Source organism: Trachypithecus francoisi, unplaced genomic scaffold, assembly GCF_009764315.1.
Source record: "Trachypithecus francoisi isolate TF-2019V2 unplaced genomic scaffold, Tfra_2.0 Lachesis_group1, whole genome shotgun sequence".
Classification (NCBI taxonomy): Eukaryota; Metazoa; Chordata; class Mammalia; order Primates; family Cercopithecidae; genus Trachypithecus; species Trachypithecus francoisi.
In genome coordinates, this window is record NW_022681454.1 from 144750442 (window position 1) to 144771401 (window position 20960).

Here is a 20960-nt window from a genome sequence, read left to right on the forward strand (position 1 = left end):
CTTCTGCACTCACATCTGGTGCCTCGGCTGGGCTGACTCACAGGCTGGGCTCCCCTGGGACTGTTGAGCACAACACCTACATGTGGTCTCTTCATGTAGCTTGAGCTTCCTCACAGACATGGCTACCTAAGGGCTCCAAGTGAGTGTTCTAGCAAATAAGGTAGAGACCATAGGGCCGTTCATGATCGAGCATCAGAAGTCATATATAGTTCACTTTCACATCAGATATTGATTGAAGCACTTAGGAGCCTGCACAGATCTGGGAAATCTGGGGCAGGGAGATAGACTCCACCTCTTGATGGAAAGAGTGTCAAAGAATTTGGGGCCTTGTTTTAAAATTGCCACAGGTAGTGACTGCTGTATTTCCTAATTGTAAATATAGCCATTTTCTCTTTGGAATTAACTGTAATCCATCAGGAGACACCCTGAGAATATTGAAGAGTCCTGTTCCTTGGCATCTTTAGCCAGTTAGTTTTAGCATTCATTGTTGGCTCCTTTATGTTTATTAGTTGGGATTTGAATTACATAAAAATCTTTATGTGCTAATCTCCCAGTAACTAAACACGTAAGAATTACAGACAGTGCTGGGTTCTTAAAATCCTTTCTTGGACAAAGATAAGCATGCATGACCCAATTTGGCAGGTGGGCCGTGTCTTACTGATAGAAGTGCCAAACGGTTATTAGCATGTCAACAGTAATACAGATGAAGGCATTCTACCTTCCTGTGTGTGTGGTTCTATGGCCATTATCCTGACTATTCGGCCTCCTTCCAGTTAAGGGGATGCGCCTGACAGTATGTCATTACCTCATTTATTATGATTGCAAACATTTATGTCAAAGCTGGTCCAAGGCCTAGGTGAGGTGATACCCACTGAGAGAAATCTCCCCCTGTGCTTTTGGTACATGGCTGCTATGTCTGAGCGGCAGCGAGTTCCAAACCAGTAGGTCATCCAAGAATCTAAGCAGGAACCTTTATATTTTTTAAGGTGCAGGAGCGCGGTAAAGATTATACTTTGTCATCATATGTAAGACTTCTTAAACTGAATTGCGTAGTTCACACTGAAGGAGAGGCTGGTGCCTGACACCAGTGTGTGGGACCTCCACATAGACTTAAGTTGACAAGAGTGAGAGTGGGAACAGTGTGCTGTTTGGAATGTTTTTTCAAATGTATTCTTGCAGGTTTTCTAAACCCTTGTTTAGAAACATTTCAATTGAATGGTAAAGTCTAGCTGTGTCCTAATGTGTTTAGAAATTGAATCTTGCCCCAAAGTTTAGTCTTAAGAGATATATTAAGTTGGTGCAAAAATAATTGTAAAACCCACATTTAAACTTTTGCACCAACCCATATATTGCAGAGGCCACATCTCATGTATAACCTGGGACTGAATAAATTCTAGGAACCTGAGGTCCATATATAGTTGTATTAAATATATTGACTGTTTTCTTCTTTATAATGACAAAATGTTCAAGAAAAGAAAAAAACCCTAAAGAATTGTCATCAAAATTTTATAGAAATGTTCCTGTGTAGGAGATGATGGGTATCTATCTGTTTTTGTTTTTGTTTTAAACCTTCTTTCAAGAGCTGTTTTGTGTTTGCTAACATTTCTACAAGGAATGTAATGTGTATTCATTATCACCTTTGTAACATGAATAAATTGTAATTTGGGAAAAAAATGTTTATCAATTTAAAAAAAAGCAAAGTATTCCTATAAATTTTAGAAACAGTAATTCAGTATGAAGACTGATAGTATTCCGCCCCCCCCACCTTCAGTGCAGCCTGTCCTAAAATGCCACCATTGACCACTTTCAAAACATGAATTTGCTTTAGGCATTTTATTTTTATTAGAGCTGAAATGGAAATGGAAAAAAGAAAATATTGGATTCTCTCTTAAATATGTAAGCCATTCCTGTAAATATGTGTACTTGGAATAGGTTTCACATGATTCTGATAAATACGTATACATGCCTTCAAGAGATGTGTTCTTCGTTGTGACTAAAATTCGCACATTTCCTTTTGGAGAATGAATAGGTGCATGGCTTGTTTTTTTCTTTCTAGGAAAAGTTACGCCTGTAATCCCAGCACTTTGGGAGGCCGAGGTGGGCGGATCATGAGGTCAGGAGATTGAGACCATCCTGGCTAACACGGTGAAACCCCGTCTCTATTAAAAATCCAAAAAATTAGCCAGGCGTGGTGGCAGGTGCCTGTAGTCCCAGCTACTCTGGAGGCTGAGGCAGGAGAATGCTGTGAACCCCAGAGGCAGAGGTTGCAGTGAGCCAAGATCTCGCCGCTGCACTCCAGCCTGGGCGACAGAGTGAGACTCCATCTCAAAAAAAAATAAAGAAAAGTTACTGTAGCCTATCCAAATGACTAGGGGTCATGGCTTGTATTCCAAAAGAAAAATTTCATTCATGTTGGAAATTTCATGAGATGATGAGTCAATTAGTTCTAACTGTGTTTACTTAAAGTTTCACCAGTGTCATTTAAGGAAGACTCTTTTTTATCAGGGTTCTCACTATCCCAGGGGAGCAAATCCTCTTCTTGGGGATCCTCAGGTCTTCGAGACTGCCAGTGGTACATTTACTATGTTTTGATCTTCTGTGCTGCTAGTAGGACCCAGTGATTTTTAAGGGAGGGCTTGAGGCTCAGAAAGAAGGGTGAAAAGAGAGGAGAAAAGGAATTTTAAAAAGTTGTTACCAACATTGAAGGAGGAGGAAGAAGAGGAGAAAGAAAGGAATGTTGTGTACGGAGTATGCCTTATTGTTGACATAGAGTATATTTTATTAATGTTAGTCTACGCATTTATTACTGAAATGTAAACTTTTTGTTTGCATGTGAGCAAGGGAAACATTGAAAAAAGGCTTTGGCTTTTTACTGAGCGAAGAGTATTTGTAGACATTTAGGTTATGAAAGTCAACATTACAGCTATATTTGGAGAAGTGTATTCTTCTGACTTCGGAAATCGTATGCTGTGTTTTCCAAATGTTTGCAGGTGCAAATTGATGAAACTGCACCTGGAGTGTTTTTAAAGGTTTGCAAACCAGAAAACAACATTTTATAATTGGGGATATATGTTCACACCATGAACATAATAGTGATGCAGCTTTGGCTTAATCAGGAGAGGATCACCTGATGTAGATGGGGAGAAGGTTGATGTAGTGAAAATGTCTGTAATGCCATTTGGTTCTGAGCGTATTATCAAAGTTATTATTCCTTCTGTTGGTCTTTGTGAAATGAAACACTGGAAGAAGCAGGACACTGATGTTGCATCCCTAGTTAGTGGCACTGAAGATGCCTGTGGGTGGAGTAGGTAGTTCTGGAGTGTGTTGTACTTTATAAAGTCTGATTGATAAAGATTGTCAATATGCTGAAATCTTTAATGCAAAAACCAAAGTCAGCTATGTATCACTCTGTTTAGCGTATAGAGTGCTACTGAAATCAATATGGTATGTCCCACTGGAACTTGGGAAAGGGGTCTAAAAATGTTTCCTGAAATAAAACCTAAAAATAATTTAGAAAAACAGAAACTGTACCAATTTGGTATATTTCAGAAAAGAACTTTCTTCTTCTTTTAGTTTTAGTCGTAAACCAAAGTTGTAGTTGTTTTTTGAAAAGCCGATGCTGAGTCAGGGCCTGAACCTGTGGGACAGGTGACCACTGGCAGGGGAATGTCTCCTGTTCCTTTCTTCCCTTTCTTTTCTCCTGGTGGCCTTTCTCTAGTCTCCTGTGACATGGTAGAGAGGGCCTCATACTGATAGGTCGCAGCAGGACTCCAAACAGGACCCTTCCTATGCTCTAATGTCAGCCTCTTGCATCTGTAATGCATTGGAAATCACTTTGAGGAATTTCAGCTATTCAGCAAAAACTGCCCAGAAGAGGAAGTACATGCATGAGGGATACTTTGTTAGAAAGAAGGGGTCAAAGCTAGCAAGATAGGAAGTAGCAGTTGGCCGTGAGACCTGCTCTGGGAATAAGGCCTGACTCTGCCACTGACTAGTGGTGTGAATATGAGCAAATCTTTAACCACGGGGCCTCAGTTTGCTCAACTGTGAAATAATGGGCTTGGCCTAAGGGGTAAGTAGGATACTTTCCAGCTTCAAGATTCTGAGTTTTAATGAACCAGAACAAACATGAAACTGTAGAATATTTCCAGCCTCAAGCCTGAACCCGACTGGTATTTTACTGTCAGACCCTGTCGTCAATTCTAGTGAAATTTTCTAGAAAAGACCCATATTTAGTCATGGTGATTCAAGGACAGAGAGCTGGAAAAGGTTTTCAGTGCTCTCTCTGTGTACTGTTCACGTGGTAGCTACTCTGAGGTAAAGTTGTAGGTTGAAGTTCAGGTTACCTTGGAGCGAACCTAGTCAAACAACCCCAAGGTGATCAGGGTTTGCTTAAACCTGTAGACTCCAAAGCTCAAAGTAGTATTTGGCCATTTTGTAACTGTGCTATTTTAGAAAGAAGACTGGCCATTTTATTTCTGTCCCTCCTTTCTATGTTAACTTAGGAGAGCCTGCGTTGATTTCTAGCTGTCTTCTGGAAATACCTCTGTCTGCTTATGGATAAGTATAGTTCTGTGAAATAAGACATCAGCACAGAGGACATACTGTGAATGGGGCTTGGTATGGCTGGGTGATGTTGCAGGCAGTGGAACACAGTGGTCAAGACATGTACAGTGGAGTGAGGGAAGTGGGTTCAAATCTTTGTAAGTCAAGCACTTGGCATAATGTCAGGCATGTGGCAAGTACCCAGAAGTTGCAACTGTTATTATTTGAGAACATAGGAATATACAAACATAATCTTCCTGGTGTAATAAAGACCAGTGAACTTGTTGGTAGAAACATCTTTTTAAAAAAGAATTACTGGAGCTGGATGCAGTGACTCACACCTGTAAACCCAGTGCTTTGAGAGGCTGTGGTGGGAGGGTCACTTGAGACCGGGAGTTCGAGATTAGCCTGGCTGACAGAATGAGATCCTGTCTCTACAAAAACATTAAAAATTATTTGGTTGTGATGACACATGCCTGAAGTCCTGATTACTTAAGAGGCTGAGGCAGGAGGATTGCTTGAGCCCAGGAGTTCAAGGCTGCAGCGACCTGTGATTGTACCACTGCACTCTATCTTGGGCAACAGAGCAAGACCCTGTCTCTGAAAGAAAAAAAAATTAATGAGGGAAAAAATGCAAATTGTTTTTTCCTCTGTTCTCATAACACAACAGTCAACACAGAAAACCTCCAAGTCCAGATGTGTGGGGGTTTTCCCTACACACCAAGCAAGCAGTCGGCTCTCCAGCGAGCGCCAGCTAGGTGTCCTCCCATTCAATTCCAACACCTGGAGGTAGTGCCAGATGCCACAGATTGAGGGCTTAGTCCCCAAGACTGCCCCCTTTTCAGATGCTAGTCGCGAATCCAGGCTTCCAGAAATTCTGACTGACTGGCTTCCAGTTGGGGTTCCCACAACCCCCGCTTTGGTTTCGATTAATTTGCTAGAGTGGCTCACAGAACTCGAACACATTTACCGATTGAGTATACAGGACATTGTATGCTTTGGGAGGCCGCAGCAGGCAGATCACTTGAGGCCAGGAGTTTAAGACCAGTCTGGGCAACATGGTGAAACCTCATCTCTACTTAAAAAAACAAAACATAAACAAACGAGCTGGGTGTGGTGGTGCATGCCTGTAATCCCAGCTACTCGGGAGGCTGAGGCAGGAGAATCGCTTGAGCCTGGGTGGCGGAGATTGCAGTGAGCCAAGATTGTGCCACTGCACTCCAGCCTGGGGGACAGAGTGAGCCTCTGTCTCAAAAAAGTAAAGTGAATGAATGAATGATATTGCTAGGGATACAGATAAAGAGATGCATAGGGTGAGCTATGGAGGAAGGGGTGTGGAGCTTCCATGCCTCCCCTTGGTGTACCACCCTCCAGGAAGCTCTGTGTTCAGCTCTCCAGAAGCTTTTCATACCCTATGGAGAGTTCATTGGATGGGCACGACTGACCACAAAGCGGAAATATAATTGTACAGAAAGGGTCTGATCTAATGCTAATGGACTGCAAGAAAAACCCAGCAACGCCTGACTGTTCAGATTCTCCTTGGCCTCTCTGTGTAGCATTCCTTCCTCCAGAATATAGAGCAAGACGCCTTCTGAAATGGAGGTCTTATGACCTAAAGTCAGACAAGGAAGGTCAGAGGATTTATTTTTTTAATAGAAGATTCGAAAATAAAATCTGATTAAATTTAAGTCAAAACAACATCAGATCGTTACACATCAAATAATTCATTCCAAAACTAAACAGGTAAAACAGTCTTTAGGTATAGACAGTACCTGATACACCCTCACTTGTGTCAAAGGTTGTGTGCTACTTTTTCTTTTAATATAAATAATTAATAGGTAAGCCAGGAAGGCCAGTTCTTTAATGCAGGGGAAGATACCTGCCTTGGGGAGAGCAGAGAGAGATTCTGTTTTCTGAGGCCTGCTTCTAAGGTCTAAAGCATCCCAACATTATAATGAGAGCTGTGACAGTGATGAGCCAGTAACCATAAATATGTATGTGTGTGTGTGTATGTAAAGGAATTCAGGGAGAGGTAGTGTGATGTCATTACATAGATAGATACTGTGGACTTACAGTATTTATTAATTCAGTTCAATCAAATGCTTCAGGTTTAAGTTGTGTGCTAAAGCAGAATTTTCAGAGACTGTCTTATATCCTGTTATTGGCAAAGTATTTCTGGCAGAAGTGGTGCAGTCGTTTCCACATGTGGCCCCTGGTAGCAGAGCGTGAAGGACTTGGGGAGGGATTTGTATAAATGGCTGAGTCCCATGGGCATAAACATCCATTGTGTTGTGTCTGAGGAATCTGTAACTCTGAACAGTAGTGCCAGACTGCTGTTGCTGCTGGCACTCTTAGGAGACCTGAGTAAGCAAGCACTTCCTTACCTGGCATGCCTACACGTGGAGTGTTTTTTGTCATTGGATTGTCAGACTTGAGTTTTTCTTATGTTGTAAATACGTAGGTGCTGTGAAAAAATTTTCACCCTGGGGGGAAGAAAAGTTTTGAATAGATGTAATCTCTTGATTCTCAATATTGCTTAAGATAAGTTCATCTCTCCTAGAACAAAGGCAGTGAGAGGTGTGATGTCAGGAAAGTTGAGAGAGCTGGGTAATCTTAGAAGGAGACCTGGGCACTGAGAGGAATTTACATCCATGCAGTGGTTCTAGAATTGGCAAATCAGTATTATCTTTAGAGATGACACACATCTTGGCAATGTAGAACAAGATAAGCTACATTTTATCTTCTAGAATTCGATTGCCAAAATCACAGGTCAGAATTTTAAAGTAAATAGTTTTACTATTTCCTCTTCTTGTAGATCTAAAAACAGTGTCCCTTTAAGTCATTCCTGGTGTTTCAGAGAGATCATCAGAGGATGGCTTTGTATCAAAAAAAAAAAAAAAAAAGGCTTCAGAACTGGGGCATTGGAAGACAAAGTAAATGCATATAAAGGTAATGTATTCTCAGAACATGTAGAAGGGGATGGTGAATTTATGTAGCTATTCCCCATTTTACTCTTTCTGAACAGATAGAAGATAGTACTAGCTGGTAGTATTTTTCCCTAAGAATTAAATGTTGTTTGTTTCATAAACCTATAATATTTTTATAGTTTGGCAGCAGTGACTTTGGAATGAAAGCCAACTTCAGATGCCAACTCTACCATTTTGAAACCGTAGAGACTTGTGCTAATTGTTTAATTTTTGAGCTTTGCTTATTTGTAAAATGTGTAGAACAGTATCTTACCTCAAAGGCTGCTAAACTGCTTATGAGAAAGCTTGCTACCTAGTAGGTGTTTATTAAATGTTAAATGTGTTAAATGAATCAGGAAGTATTTTATATCCAAAATTTAGGTGCTAGGGTACAGAAATAAATACAGGAAACAATTGTTTGATTCCAGGTTACTTGGGAATTTTGTAAAGGTGCTCCATTTGTTACTTTTCTTTAGTCCATTGCTTGATGTCCTTTTCCATAGCACTTTGGAATAACTTGGCTCAGAGCACTGAATTTGGGGAATATTCAAGACCCCAAGAAATTAGTGCCCTCTAAAATAACAGTTGAGTGGAGTCATGAGGGTCTGAATTCATTTTTATAAGTATTTGCTATTGCAATTATGAATACAAATAGCTACCATTTATTTCTGCCTACTGTATGCCAGGCACTGTACTGAACACTTTATAAACATTATGTCACTTAATCCCTATAGTACAAGCATTATGATTCTCATTTCACACCTGTAATCCCGGCACTTTGGGAGGCTGAGGTGGGCAGATCATGAGGTCAGGAGTTAGAGACCATCCTGACCAACATGGTGAAACCCCATCTCTACTAAAAATACAAAAATTAGCTGGGCATGGTGGTGCGCGCCTGTAACCCCAGCTACTCAGGAGGCTGAGGCAGGAGAATCGTTTGAACCCAGGAGGCGGAGGTTGCAGTGAGCCAAGCCAAGCTGAGATCACGCCATTGCACTCCAGCCTGGGCGACAGAGTGAGACTCCACCTCGGGGGGAGGGAGGGAGTCTAACCTAACCTTCCATAGCTGTTAGGATTTAAAAGCCAGGATAGTGCTATCTTAGATGAGGATCTGTGATTTGCTGCCCGTGTTAATCGGGATGATAGCTTAGCTTTCTGAAGTGCTAATACAGGTTGAGTATCCCTTCATGGAAATGCTTGGGACCAGAAGTGTTATGAATTTCAATTTTTTTTATTTTTGAATATTTGCATTACATGTAATAGTTGAGTATCCCAAATCTGAAATTCAAAATGCTCCAATGAGCATTTCCTTTGAGTGTCATGTCAGCACTCAAAAGTTTCAGATTTTGGAGTGTTTCAGATTTCAGATTTTTGCATTTGGGATGTTCAGCCTATACAGCATAGAACTTATTGAGGGTATGATGTGTGTTTAGAATCTTTGACATATTTTATACCTCATTAGGACTTGGCAAGGTTCAAGAAATTGATTATATATGTACAGTGCCAAATTTTATGAAATAATTTTTCTGGTGTTTTTTTTCCCCTTCACCTTTTAAGTGCTGGGGGTACATGTACAGGATGTGCAGATTTGTTACACAAACGTGTGGCATGCTGGTTTGCTGCACGTATCAACCCATCACCTAGGTATTAAGCCCAGCATGCATTAGCTATTCTTCTTGATGCTCTCCCTCCCCCTGCCCCACTGACAGGCCTCAGTGTGTGTTCCCCTATGTGTCCATGGTTCTCATCGTTCAGCTCCTACTTATAGGTGAGAACATGCATTTATTATTATTATTATTATTATTTTCCTTGCATTACTTTGCTGAGGATAATGGCTTCCAGCTCCATCCACGTCCCTGCAAAGGACAGGATCTTGTTCATTTTTATAACGGCATAGTATTCTATGGTATATGTATATACACCACATTTTCTTTATCCAGTCTATTATTGATGGGCATTTGGGTTGATTCCATGTCTTTGCTATTGTGAATAGTGTTGCAGTGAACATACACATGGCGTGTATCTTTATAACAGAATGATTTACATTCCTTGGGTATATACCTGGTAATGGGATTGCTGAGTCAAATGGTATTAATATTTCTGTTTCTAAATCTTGGAGGAATCACCATGCTGTCTTCCACAATGGTTGAACTCATTTGCACTCCCATTTTCTGGTGTTTTGATAATTGACTTTTGTTCATCCGAGACAAGTATAAAATAACAGTGGAATACCTATATCTAAATCATTGTTTCTTAGTCTTGACTATACAAAAGAATCACCTGAGGAGCTTTAAGATGTAAACCAAAGAAAACAAAACAGACTCCAAAGCTTGGTCCTCATTCCCAGATACTCTGATGTGAGCTAAACAGTGCCTTAAGTCTTCTGGAGACCAACCTGGGTTGGGCCCAGCCCTGAGATTTGGACTGAGGTGCTGGGAAGGACTGAGATCAGTCCTCTGCAGGGTCTCATTTTGCTTGGTAGTCTGGCTCTGCAGTTTGGGGTGGCCTCCACACCTCACCCCTCCACACCCTTTCCCCAACACCCTCACTACAAACTGGAGGAAAGAGGTGGGGCTGTTTTCAGCATTTGCACCGTTCCAGTCAGTATGATCCTCTGAGAGGGTCTGTTTGGAAGGTTATCATCTATCCATCACCAGTTGTTGGGATATAACTTTTTCTTTGCTAATTTATGCTTTGGATATACGTGTGTATGGCTTGGTTTTCTATTCTGGTGACATCCTAGAGGCATCTGCCATGTTTGTAAACATCAAACATATTAGTAGGTAAGCTGGGGAGCTGTTTTAAATGTCACAGGTGCCATTTTTTTTTTCAGTAGAGTCTTGTTTTCCTGGCTTTTCTTCTCTCCTTCACTGTTATGGGACTTCTCAACTTAACTGCTCTCCTGTTCCCACCACCCCACAGCCTTCTTACATCTGAACAATGACACATGGCAGTAAATCCAGCTGTGGATGATAGTCCAGGCAGCAGAGGAGTTTTCAGGCAGATAAGTAGTTAAGTGTTGGCCAGATGGGCCTATTGGAACACAGATTTTGTGGAAACATGCTGTTAGCAGGTTACCAGTTGGAGCAATAAATTAAATTTTCACTAGTACATACTTGTCTACAGTAACTTAAATCATTTTTTTAAAATTTCATTTACACATGAGGGGGCAGTATGGGACTATAAAGCAAATGTTGTCTTTGAAATAGCTTATTTTTATTGGTATGTAATAGTTTTAAGGTGCAAACTTTTAGACTGTGCAATTAAAACTGCAACATCGTTGTTAGTTGTTCAGTGATACGTATATGTAAGTGATACACCCTCACTTGTATGGAAGGTTGTGTCCCACTTTTTCTTTTAATATAAAAAATATAAAACAGTGAGACATTCTCATAGTGCTTTTTGTTTTTAAATTATACATGTGCAGAATGTGCAGGTTCTGGGATACATGTGCAGAACGTGCAGGTTTGTTACATAGGTATACATGTGCCATGGTGGTTTGCTGCATCCATCAACCTGCCCTCTAGGATTTAAGCCCCACATACATTAGGTATTTGTGGGTTTTATATTCATGTTTTGTTTAAAGCTAACTGACTTTCTTCCTGTTTTCTGCTTCCACCTGAGGAACGTCAACCCTTTAGAGATGCAGCTTCTATTACGTTGCTATCTCTAATGTATTTTACTTTATGACTTTATTGAAGGATGAAGGGCCTGCAACGTTGCTGGAAGGAAGCCTCTAAACTGGGATCTCGCAGCTATGGAGGGTCTATTATCAATCACCTCCGTATGATATGCTTTCCTTTGTGGCACAGATTGCTTTTCTCAAAATTTGCTAAGCAAAGGAGCAGCACATTTTAATTAATGTTATTATTACTGATCTATGAATGACATTGTAGATAAATCAAGGTGCTAATATTCTAGGTTTCATAAATGAAAGGGGAAATAAAAGAGGAGTTAGAGGGTATTAAATGAATTGATAAAATCTAGAAAACATTTTATGAAAAATGTAAATGGGAAGCTAGAAAGGTAATTTCATAAGCATAGGCTATTTTTAAATGTGTAAAAAGTATTTGCAGTCATATGTTTCTGTTTACGTAGTTTGGAAAAAATTGAGGCCAACGTTTTGGTGTAAATAAAACCTTCTGTAAAATTTAATGAAATACTTATTTTTAATGTTTTATCCTGGCTGCTTCCTTTGGAGATGAAGGGCTGTGGTACTGTCTATATCAGCTAACGATAGTTTTACTTGTTTAGTTTTGGAATGAATTATTTGATATATAACAATCATATAACAATCTGATATTGTTTTGACTTAAATTTAATCAGATATTTTATTTTGGAATCTTCTGTTAAAAAAATAAAAGGCTATGTCCTCTTCCCTTCATTTGAAGGAATTAATTTTGGGCTCTAGCCTGTCTTGAATGAACTCCAGATCAAATGTTGTGGTGCTCGTTTACTGGAGTAACACACAGGTTTCTGTTCATGGTAAATAATTCCTGTCCTTTATGCTTTGATGGCAGATTTTTCGGACGCCGCCCGATACCACATTCCCTGAGCCCACCTGCCTGTCAGCATCACCCCCAAATGCGCCACCAAGGCAGTCAAAGAGACAAGGCCAGAGAACCAAGAGGCCCGTGGCCGTCTACAATCTTTGTCTGGAGCTGGAAGATGGTAAGATGTTAATGATATTTTTTGCTTGATAGCATGTTGAGAGTATGACATATCATATGTCCTCAGGGCAGGCCACAGTTTTCTGTCGTCTGTGTTTTAATTTCTTCTTCCCTTAAGATTATAATTTTGAGATTTACAGGGAGGGTGAAGCTTTTTTGTAAGGGAGAAAACTCAAGTTTCGGTTTTGTGTTTGTCTTTGTTATGCATGGTTCTTTTTTTATTTTTAAAAGGCAGCTTAAATTTCTTTTTCGGGAGACTTGTGTGACCTCCTGTGAGGTTACATAACCCTGAGACAAATGGAAGGGGAACTAAAATTAAAGCAGATCTTTTATGAGAGGAGCGGATGGAGTCTCATATTAAATGCATCTAGATTAAAGGCACAGTTCACCATCACACCGGGGTTTACGGCTTGTGTGCCTTGCTTGCCCCATTTTTCTGACTTGCTCATCAGGCACAATGCTTCATCTTATGGCAGGGGTGGCAAGTTGACCTGCCTACCTGGGCCAGGCCTGTGGGAACTGGGCTGCAGTGGAACTCTGGCCAGTGGAAGTTCTCACGTCCTATCCGAGCCACCCTGTTCTAGGTAATCATTGCCATGTGGCTCTGTTGTTTCAGTGTTGCCAGATTGCCCAATTTTTACAGAGCCTAGAAATCTGAGTTTCCAGCACTGATCCATACAAAACAAGACTGGGATTACGTTTGGGGGCGGAGCAAGATGGCCGAATAGGAACAGCTCCAGTCTCCAACTCCCAGCGCGAGCGACACAGAAGACCGGTGATTTCTGCATTTTCAACTGAGGTACTGGGGTCATCTCTCTAGGGAGTGCCGGACAATCGGTGCGGGTCAGCTGCTGCAGCCTGACCAGCGTGAGCTGAAGCAGGGCGAGGCATCGCCTCACCTGGAAGCGCAAGGGGGAAGGAAATCCGTTTTCCTAGCCAGGGGAACTGAGACACACACACCTGGAAAATCGGGTAACTCCCACCCCAATACTGCGCTTTAAGGAAACAGGCACACCAGGAGAATATATCCCACACCTGGCCGGGAGGGTCCCACGCCCACGGAGCCTCCCTCACTGCTAACACAGCCGTCTGCGGCGATCTATCCGCAAGGCAGCAGCGAGGCTGGGGGAGGGGCGCCCGCCATTGCTGAGGCTTAAGTAGGTAAACAAAGCCGCTGGGAAGCTCGAACTGGGTGGAGCTCACAGCAGCTCAAGGAAGCCTGCCTGTCTCTGTAGACTCTACCGCTGCGGACAGCGCACAGCTGCAGTCCATTAGGGGAAAGAGCGGGGCCGCTGCAGACCCGAACGACTCTGTCTGACAGCTTTGGGGAGAGCCGTGGATCTCCTAACGCGGAGGTTGAGATCTGAGAACGGACAGACTGCCTGCTCAGGTGGGTCCCTGACCCCTGAGTAGCCTAGCTGGGAGACATCCCCCACTAGGGGCAGTCTGATACCCCACACCTCACAGGGTGGCGTCACCCCTGAGAGGAAACTTCCAAAGAAAGAATCAGACAGGTACACTCGCTGTTCAGCAATATTCTATCTTCGGCAACCTCTGCTGCTGATACCCAGGCAAACAGGGTCTGGAGTGGACCTCAAGCAATCTCAACAGACCAACAGACAGTCCTTCTGACTGTCAGACGGAAAACTATCAAACAGGAAGGACACCTATACCAAAACCCCATCAGTACGTCACCATCATCAAAGTCCAGAGACAGATAAAACCACAAAGATGGGGAAGAAGCAGGGCAGAAAAGCTGGAAATTCAAAAAATAAGAGCGCATCTCCCCCTGCAAAGGAGCGCAGCCCATCGCCAGCAACGGATCAAAGCTGGTCAGAGAATGACTTTGACGAGATGAGAGAAGAAGGCTTCAGTCCATCAAACCTCTCAGAGCTAAAGGAGGAATTACGTACCCAGCGCAAAGAAACTAAAAATCTTGAAAAAAAAGTGGAAGAATTGACAGCTAGACTAATTAATGCAGAGAAGATCATAAACGAAATGACAGAGATGAAAACCATGACACGAGAAATACGTGACAAATGCACAAGCTTCGGTAACCGACTCGATCAACTGGAGGAAAGAGTATCAGCGATTGAGGATCAAATGAATGAAATGAAGCGAGAAGAGAAACCAAAAGAAAAAAGAAGAAAAAGAAATGAACAAAGCCTGCAAGAAGTATGGGATTATGTAAAAAGACCAAATCTACGTCTGATTGGGGTGCCTGAAAGTGAGGGGGAAAATGGAACCAAGTTGGAAAACACTCTTCAGGATATCATCCAGGAGAACTTCCCCAACCTAGTAGGGCAGGCCAACATTCAAATTCAGGAAATACAGAGAACGCCACAAAGATACTCCTCCAGAAGAGCAACTCCAAGACACATAATTGCCAGATTCACCAAAGTTGAAATGAAGGAAAAAATCTTAAGGGCAGGCAGAGAGAAAGGTCGGGTTACCCACAAAGGGAAGCCCATCAGAATAACAGCAGACCTCTCGGCAGAAACTCTACAAGCCAGAAGAGAGTGGGGGCCAATATTCAACGTTCTTAAAGAAAAGAATTTTCAACCCAGAATTTCATATCCAGCCAAACTAAGCTTCATCAGTGAAGGAGAAATAAAATCCTTTACAGATAAGCAAATGCTTAGAGATTTTGTCACCACCAGGCCTGCCTTACAAGAGACCCTGAAGGAAGCCCTAAACATGGAAAGGAACAACCGGTACCAGCCATTGCAAAAACATGCCAAAATGTAAAGACCATCGAGGCTAGGAAGAAACTGCATCAACTAACGAGCAAAATAACCAGTTAATATCATAATGACAGGATCAAGTTCACACATAACAATATTAACCTTAAATGTCAATGGACTAAATGCTCCAATTAAAAGACACAGACTGGCAAACTGGATAAAGAGTCAAGACCCATCAGTCTGCTGTATTCAGGAGACCCATCTCACATGCAGAGACATACATAGGCTCAAAATAAAGGGATGGAGGAAGATCTACCAAGCAAATGGAGAACAAAAAAAAGCAGGGGTTGCAATCCTAGTCTCTGATAAAACAGACTTTAAACCATCAAAGATCAAAAGAGACAAAGAAGGCCATTACATCATGGTAAAGGGATCAATTCAACAGGAAGAGCTAACTCTCCTAAATATATATGCACCCAATACAGGAGCACCCAGATTCATAAAGCAAGTCCTTAGAGACCTACAAAGAGACTTAGACTCCCATACAATAATAATGGGAGACTTCAACACTCCACTGTCAACATTAGACAGATCAACCAGACAGAAAGTTAACAAGGATATCCAGGAATTGAACTCATCTCTGCACCAAGCGGACCTAATAGACATCTATAGAACTCTCCACCCCAAATCAACAGAATATACATTCTTCTCAGCACCACATCGCACTTATTCCAAAATTGACCACATAATTGGAAGTAAAGCACTCCTCAGCAAATGTACAAGAACTGAAATTATAACAAACTGTCTCTCAGACCACAGTGCAATCAAACTAGAACTCAGGACTAAGAAACTCAATCAAAACCGCTCAACTACATGGAAACTGAACAACCTGCTCCTGAATGACTACTGGGTACATAACGAAATGAAAGCAGAAATAAAGATGTTCTTTGAAACCAATGAGAACAAAGATACAACATACCAGAATCTCTGGGACACATTTAAAGCAGTGTGTAGAGGGAAATTTATAGCACTAAATGCCCACAAGAGAAAGCAGGAGAGATCTAAAATTGACACTCTAACATCACAATTAAAAGAACTAGAGAGGCAAGAGCAAACACATTCAAAAGCTAGCAGAAGGCAAGAAATAACTAAGATCAGAGCAGAACTGAAGGAGATAGAGACACAAAAAACCCTCCAAAAAATCAATGAATCCAGGAGTTGTTTTTTGAAAAGATCAACAAAATTGACAGACCGCTAGCTAGACTAATAAAGAAGAAAAGAGAGAAGAATCAAATAGACGCAATAAAAAATGATAAAGGGGATATCACCACCGACCCCACAGAAATACAAACAACCATCAGAGAATACTATAAATGCCTCTACGCAAATCAACTAGAAAATCTAGAAGAAATGGATAATTTCCTGGACACTTACACTCTTCCAAGACTAAACCAGGAAGAAGTTGAATCCCTGAATAGACCAATAGCAGGCTCTGAAATTGAGGCAACAATTAATAGCCTACCCACCAAAAAAAGTCCAGGACCAGATGGATTCACAGCTGAATTCTACCAGAGGTACAAGGAGGAGCTGGTACCATTCCTTCTGAAACTATTTCAATCAATAGAAAAAGAGGGAATCCTCCCTAACTCTTTTTATGAGGCCAACATCATCCTGATACCAAAGCCTGGCAGAGACACAACAAAAAAAGAGAATTTTAGACCAATATCCCTGATGAACATCGATGCAAAAATCCTCAATAAAATACTGGCAAACCGGATTCAGCAGCACATCAAAAAGCTTATCCACCATGATCAAGTGGGCTTCATCCCTGGGATGCAAGGCTGGTTCAACATTCGCAAATCAATAAACGTAATCCAGCATATAAACAGAACCAAAGACAAGAACCACATAATTATCTCAATAGATGCAGAAAAGGCTTTTGACAAAATTCAACAGCCCTTTATGCTAAAAACGCTCAATAAATTGGTATTGATGGAACGTACCTCAAAATAATAAGAGCTATTTATGACAAACCCACAGCTAATATCATACTGAATGGGCAAAAACTGGAAAAATTCCCTTTGAAAACTGGCACAAGACAGGGATGCCCTCTCTCACCACTCCTATTCAACATAGTGTTGGAAGTTCTGGCTAGGGCAATCAGGCAAGAGAAAGAAATCAAGGGTATCCAGTTAGGAAAAGAAGAAGTCAAATTGTCCCTGTTTGCAGATGACATGATTGTATATTTAGAAAACCCCATCGTCTCAGCCCAAAATCTGCTTAAGCTGATAAGCAACTTCAGCAAAGTCTCAGGATACAAAATTAATGTGCAAAAATCACAAGCATTCTTATACACCAGTAACAGACAAGCAGAGAGCCAAATCAGGAATGAACTTCCATTCACAATTGCTTCAAAGAGAATCAAATACCTAGGAATCCAGCTTACAAGGGATGTAAAGGACCTCTTCAAGGAGAACTACAAACCACTGCTCAGTGAAATCAAAGAGGACACAAACAAATGGAAGAACATACCATGCTCATGGATAGGAAGAATCAATATCGTGAAAATGGCCATACTGCCCAAGGTTATTTATAGATTTAATGCCATCCCCATCAAGCTACCAATGACTTTCTTCACAGAATTGGAAAAAACTGCTTTAAAGTTCATATGGAACCAAAAAAGAGCCCGCATTGCCAAGACAATCCTAAGTCAAAAGGACAAAGCTGGAGGCGTCACGCTACCTGACTTCAAACTATACTACAAGGCTACAGTAACCAAAACAGCATGGTACTGGTACCACAACAGAGATATAGACCAATGGAACAGAACAGAGTCCTCAGAAATAATACCACACATCTACAGCCATCTGATCTTTGACAAACCTGAGAGAAACAAGAAATGGGGAAAGGATTCCCTATTTAATAAATGGTGCTGGGAAAATTGGCTAGCCATAAGTAGAAAGCTGAAACTGGATCCTTTCCTTACCCCTTATACGAAAATTAATTCAAGATGGATTAGAGACTTAAATGTTAGACCTAATACCATAAAAACCCTAGAAGAAAATCTAGGTAGTACCATTCAGGACATAGGCATGGGCAAGGACTTCATGTCTAAAACACCAAAAGCAACGGCAGCAAAAGCCAAAATTGACACATGGGATCTAATTAAACTAAAGAGCTTTTGCACAGCTAAAGAAACTACCATCAGAGTGAACAGGCAACCTACAGAATGGGAAAAAATTTTTGCAACCTACTCATCTGACAAAGGGCTAATATCCAGAATCTACAAAGAACTCAAACAAATATACAAGAAAAAACAAACAACCCCATCAAAAAGTGGGGAAAGGATATGAACAGACATTTCTCAAAAGAAGACATCCATACAGCCAACAGACACATGAAAAAATGCTCGTCATCACTCGCCATCAGAGAAATGCAAATCAAAACCACAATGAGATACCATCTCACACCAGTTAGAATGGCAATCATTAAGAAGTCAGGAAACAACAGGTGTTGGAGAGGATGTGGAGAAATAGGAACACTTTTACACTGTTGGTGGGATTGTAAACTAGTTCAACCATTATGGAAAACAGTATGGCGTTTCCTCAAGGATCTAGAACTAGATGTACCATATGACCCAGCCATCCCACTACTGGGTATATACCCAAAGGATTATAAATTACTCTACTACAAAGACACATGCACACGTATGTTTATTGCGGCACTATTCACAATAGCAAAGACTTGGAATCAACCCAAATGTCCATCTGTGACAGACTGGATTAAGAAAATGTGGCACATATACACCATGGAATACTATGCAGCCATAAAAAAGGATGAGTTTGCATCCTTTGTAGGGACATGGATGCAGCTGGAAACCATCATTCTTAGCAAACTATCACAAGAAGAGAAAACCAAACACCGCATGTTCTCACTCATAGGTGGGAACTGAACAATGAGATCACTTGGACTCGGGAAGGGGAACATCACACACTGGGGCCTATCATGGGGAGGGGGGAGGAGGGAGGGATTGCATTGGGGAGTTATACATGATATAAACGTCATGCACATGTACCCTAGAACTTAAGTATAATAAAAAAAATAAAATAAAATAAAATAAAAAAAAAAAAAAAAAAAAAACAAGACTGGGAGCCGTGCACAGGCCTCCCATTGCTGATTTGAAATCATGTGGTTATTGGTGTGGAGAATAAGATGATTCTGGTATCCAAACCTGCATTTTCAGTACGCAGCCTAAAGCTGTGACTCGTCTTGTGAGGCCTTCCTCTTATTGAGAACATTTGCTGAATTTGAAACTAGTCTTCATTCTTCTTCTAGTCCTCTTTTTTTAAGAAAATAATCTTTCATTTATTATCCTTGAGCTACCCAGGTTTCCTTAGTTGGGAAATGTGAGATTAGCAGAGTGATGAAGGGGATGAGAATGGGGACAAATACAATGCCTTCATCATAGGCAGCTGCATGCACACATGGCCAGCTGGTTAATATCCAGAGATCTATGCAAGCAGGTGACAACTGTCTTCAGCTTGCCTGACTTAGAGGTATCTCGAGGAAGACTCAGAATGCCTCCTGTAATAACACAGGGGGACTAAAATGTGGGATTCTTTTATATTGCTTAAGACAAAGGTACATATGATACAAATATTAGTTTTACAATCGGATAATTTCCAGAGGAAGGACATGAATCATTACAGTTAAGCTATAATTTCAGTACTTCCTTTTAGACACTCATTTCAACTTCTGATCCTAACTAACTTTTTTCTTCTGTCTCTTTCTCACGTTCATTCTTTCTCAGCAGAGTTGTTAATAGGAGTAAAAGGGACTGGTTTGAATTGCACCTTCTCTTACATCTCACTTGTCCTCTGATGGAAGTGTTAATAAATAGTGAAATAAGCAAATGTTGGAAAGTAGTAAAGGAAAAAGAAATCAAGAAGACACAGAATACCTCAAATGGCTCTTTGGCCCTTGAGCAAAATGGAATTGACTCTATTTCATGAGGTAGATGAGTAAGGAAGGACATTTTGGTCTTAGGATCACATCTATTATTTTGATGTTCTTAGCAGTGGGATTGTAATATCCAATCAAATTTATTTAGTGGATTAACCTTTTGATCATTGGATTGCTAAGTGATTATTAATGGTAAGAAGCTTCTGTAGTGGTATTTAGCACATCTCTTATGGGAACATTCAAGCTAGTGTGCAGTCATAGCCTTCCTAACTTGTAGGTGATAAAATAATTCGTTAAAATTGCTTGATTTTTAAGGGAAAAGATTGTCAGATACTCAACTTCTTTAGTCGGTTTTTATGTTCATTATATGATGTTTTGTTCTACATTTTGTATTTCGTGAAGTATTTTATAGCTTTATATTCATCCTTGGTTGCAACATTGGGATTTTTTTTTTTTTAAGTTGTCAGAATCTGGAAAACTCTTAAGTTTGGTCACAGTGTGGTTTTTATCTTATCTTAGAGGTTATATGATAAGATAAAGCAACTTAAAACTGTTATTCTCCCTTGCCCTCAGTTTTTTGTAGTTAAGATTTAGTTGTGTGAAAAAATAGTTATTTCAGAGAGAACAGAATAGGGTCTATATTTTGTCATAGGCTTTTATATTTTACGTATTCTAAAAAAGGGAAAGTGAATACATTTATTGGAAAGGAAGCATATAGGGAAAGAATACTAAAAACAACTATTTATGTTATTGAATGTCACTTAGCATATTGAAAACTTTACTTCCAAAAGAAGATGTATTCTTGTCATTAGGACTTAATTTTTTTTTAAGTAGCTTGAATCATGTAATTGTCAAAACGACTTGAAGGTTTCAAAAAGTTTAATTTTTTTGTATATTTTTCTTATTGTTAATAGTGAAGTGACTTCCCGTGTTAATCTAGTTTGGGTTAAAATATGCGTTATTATAGACAACTTTGGTTGATTATTTTTCCAAATGTTCTAGTTTATATGGGACAGATAGAAAATGTGTATACAAATATGCTTCTCTCTTCCCTGCCCCCACCCCTTGACTCATTGTAGTATAAGTTAAATTTGATTTAATTAAATCCAGGACGAATAGTTTTTGCTTATAAG

The 20960-nt window shown here is 40.5% G+C and overlaps 1 protein-coding gene across 2 annotated transcripts in view; it reads left to right on the forward strand.

The window, feature by feature from the left end:
* The window catches only part of ARHGAP10 (Rho GTPase activating protein 10), a 343992-nt gene that overhangs the window by 274596 nt on the left and 48436 nt on the right, over positions 1–20960 (forward strand). For both annotated transcript variants that reach the window (XM_033215447.1, XM_033215448.1), the window contains one exon: positions 12032–12182. In XM_033215447.1, coding sequence (XP_033071338.1) covers positions 12032–12182 — 151 coding nt within the window. The remainder of the gene's footprint in view (positions 1–12031; positions 12183–20960) is intronic.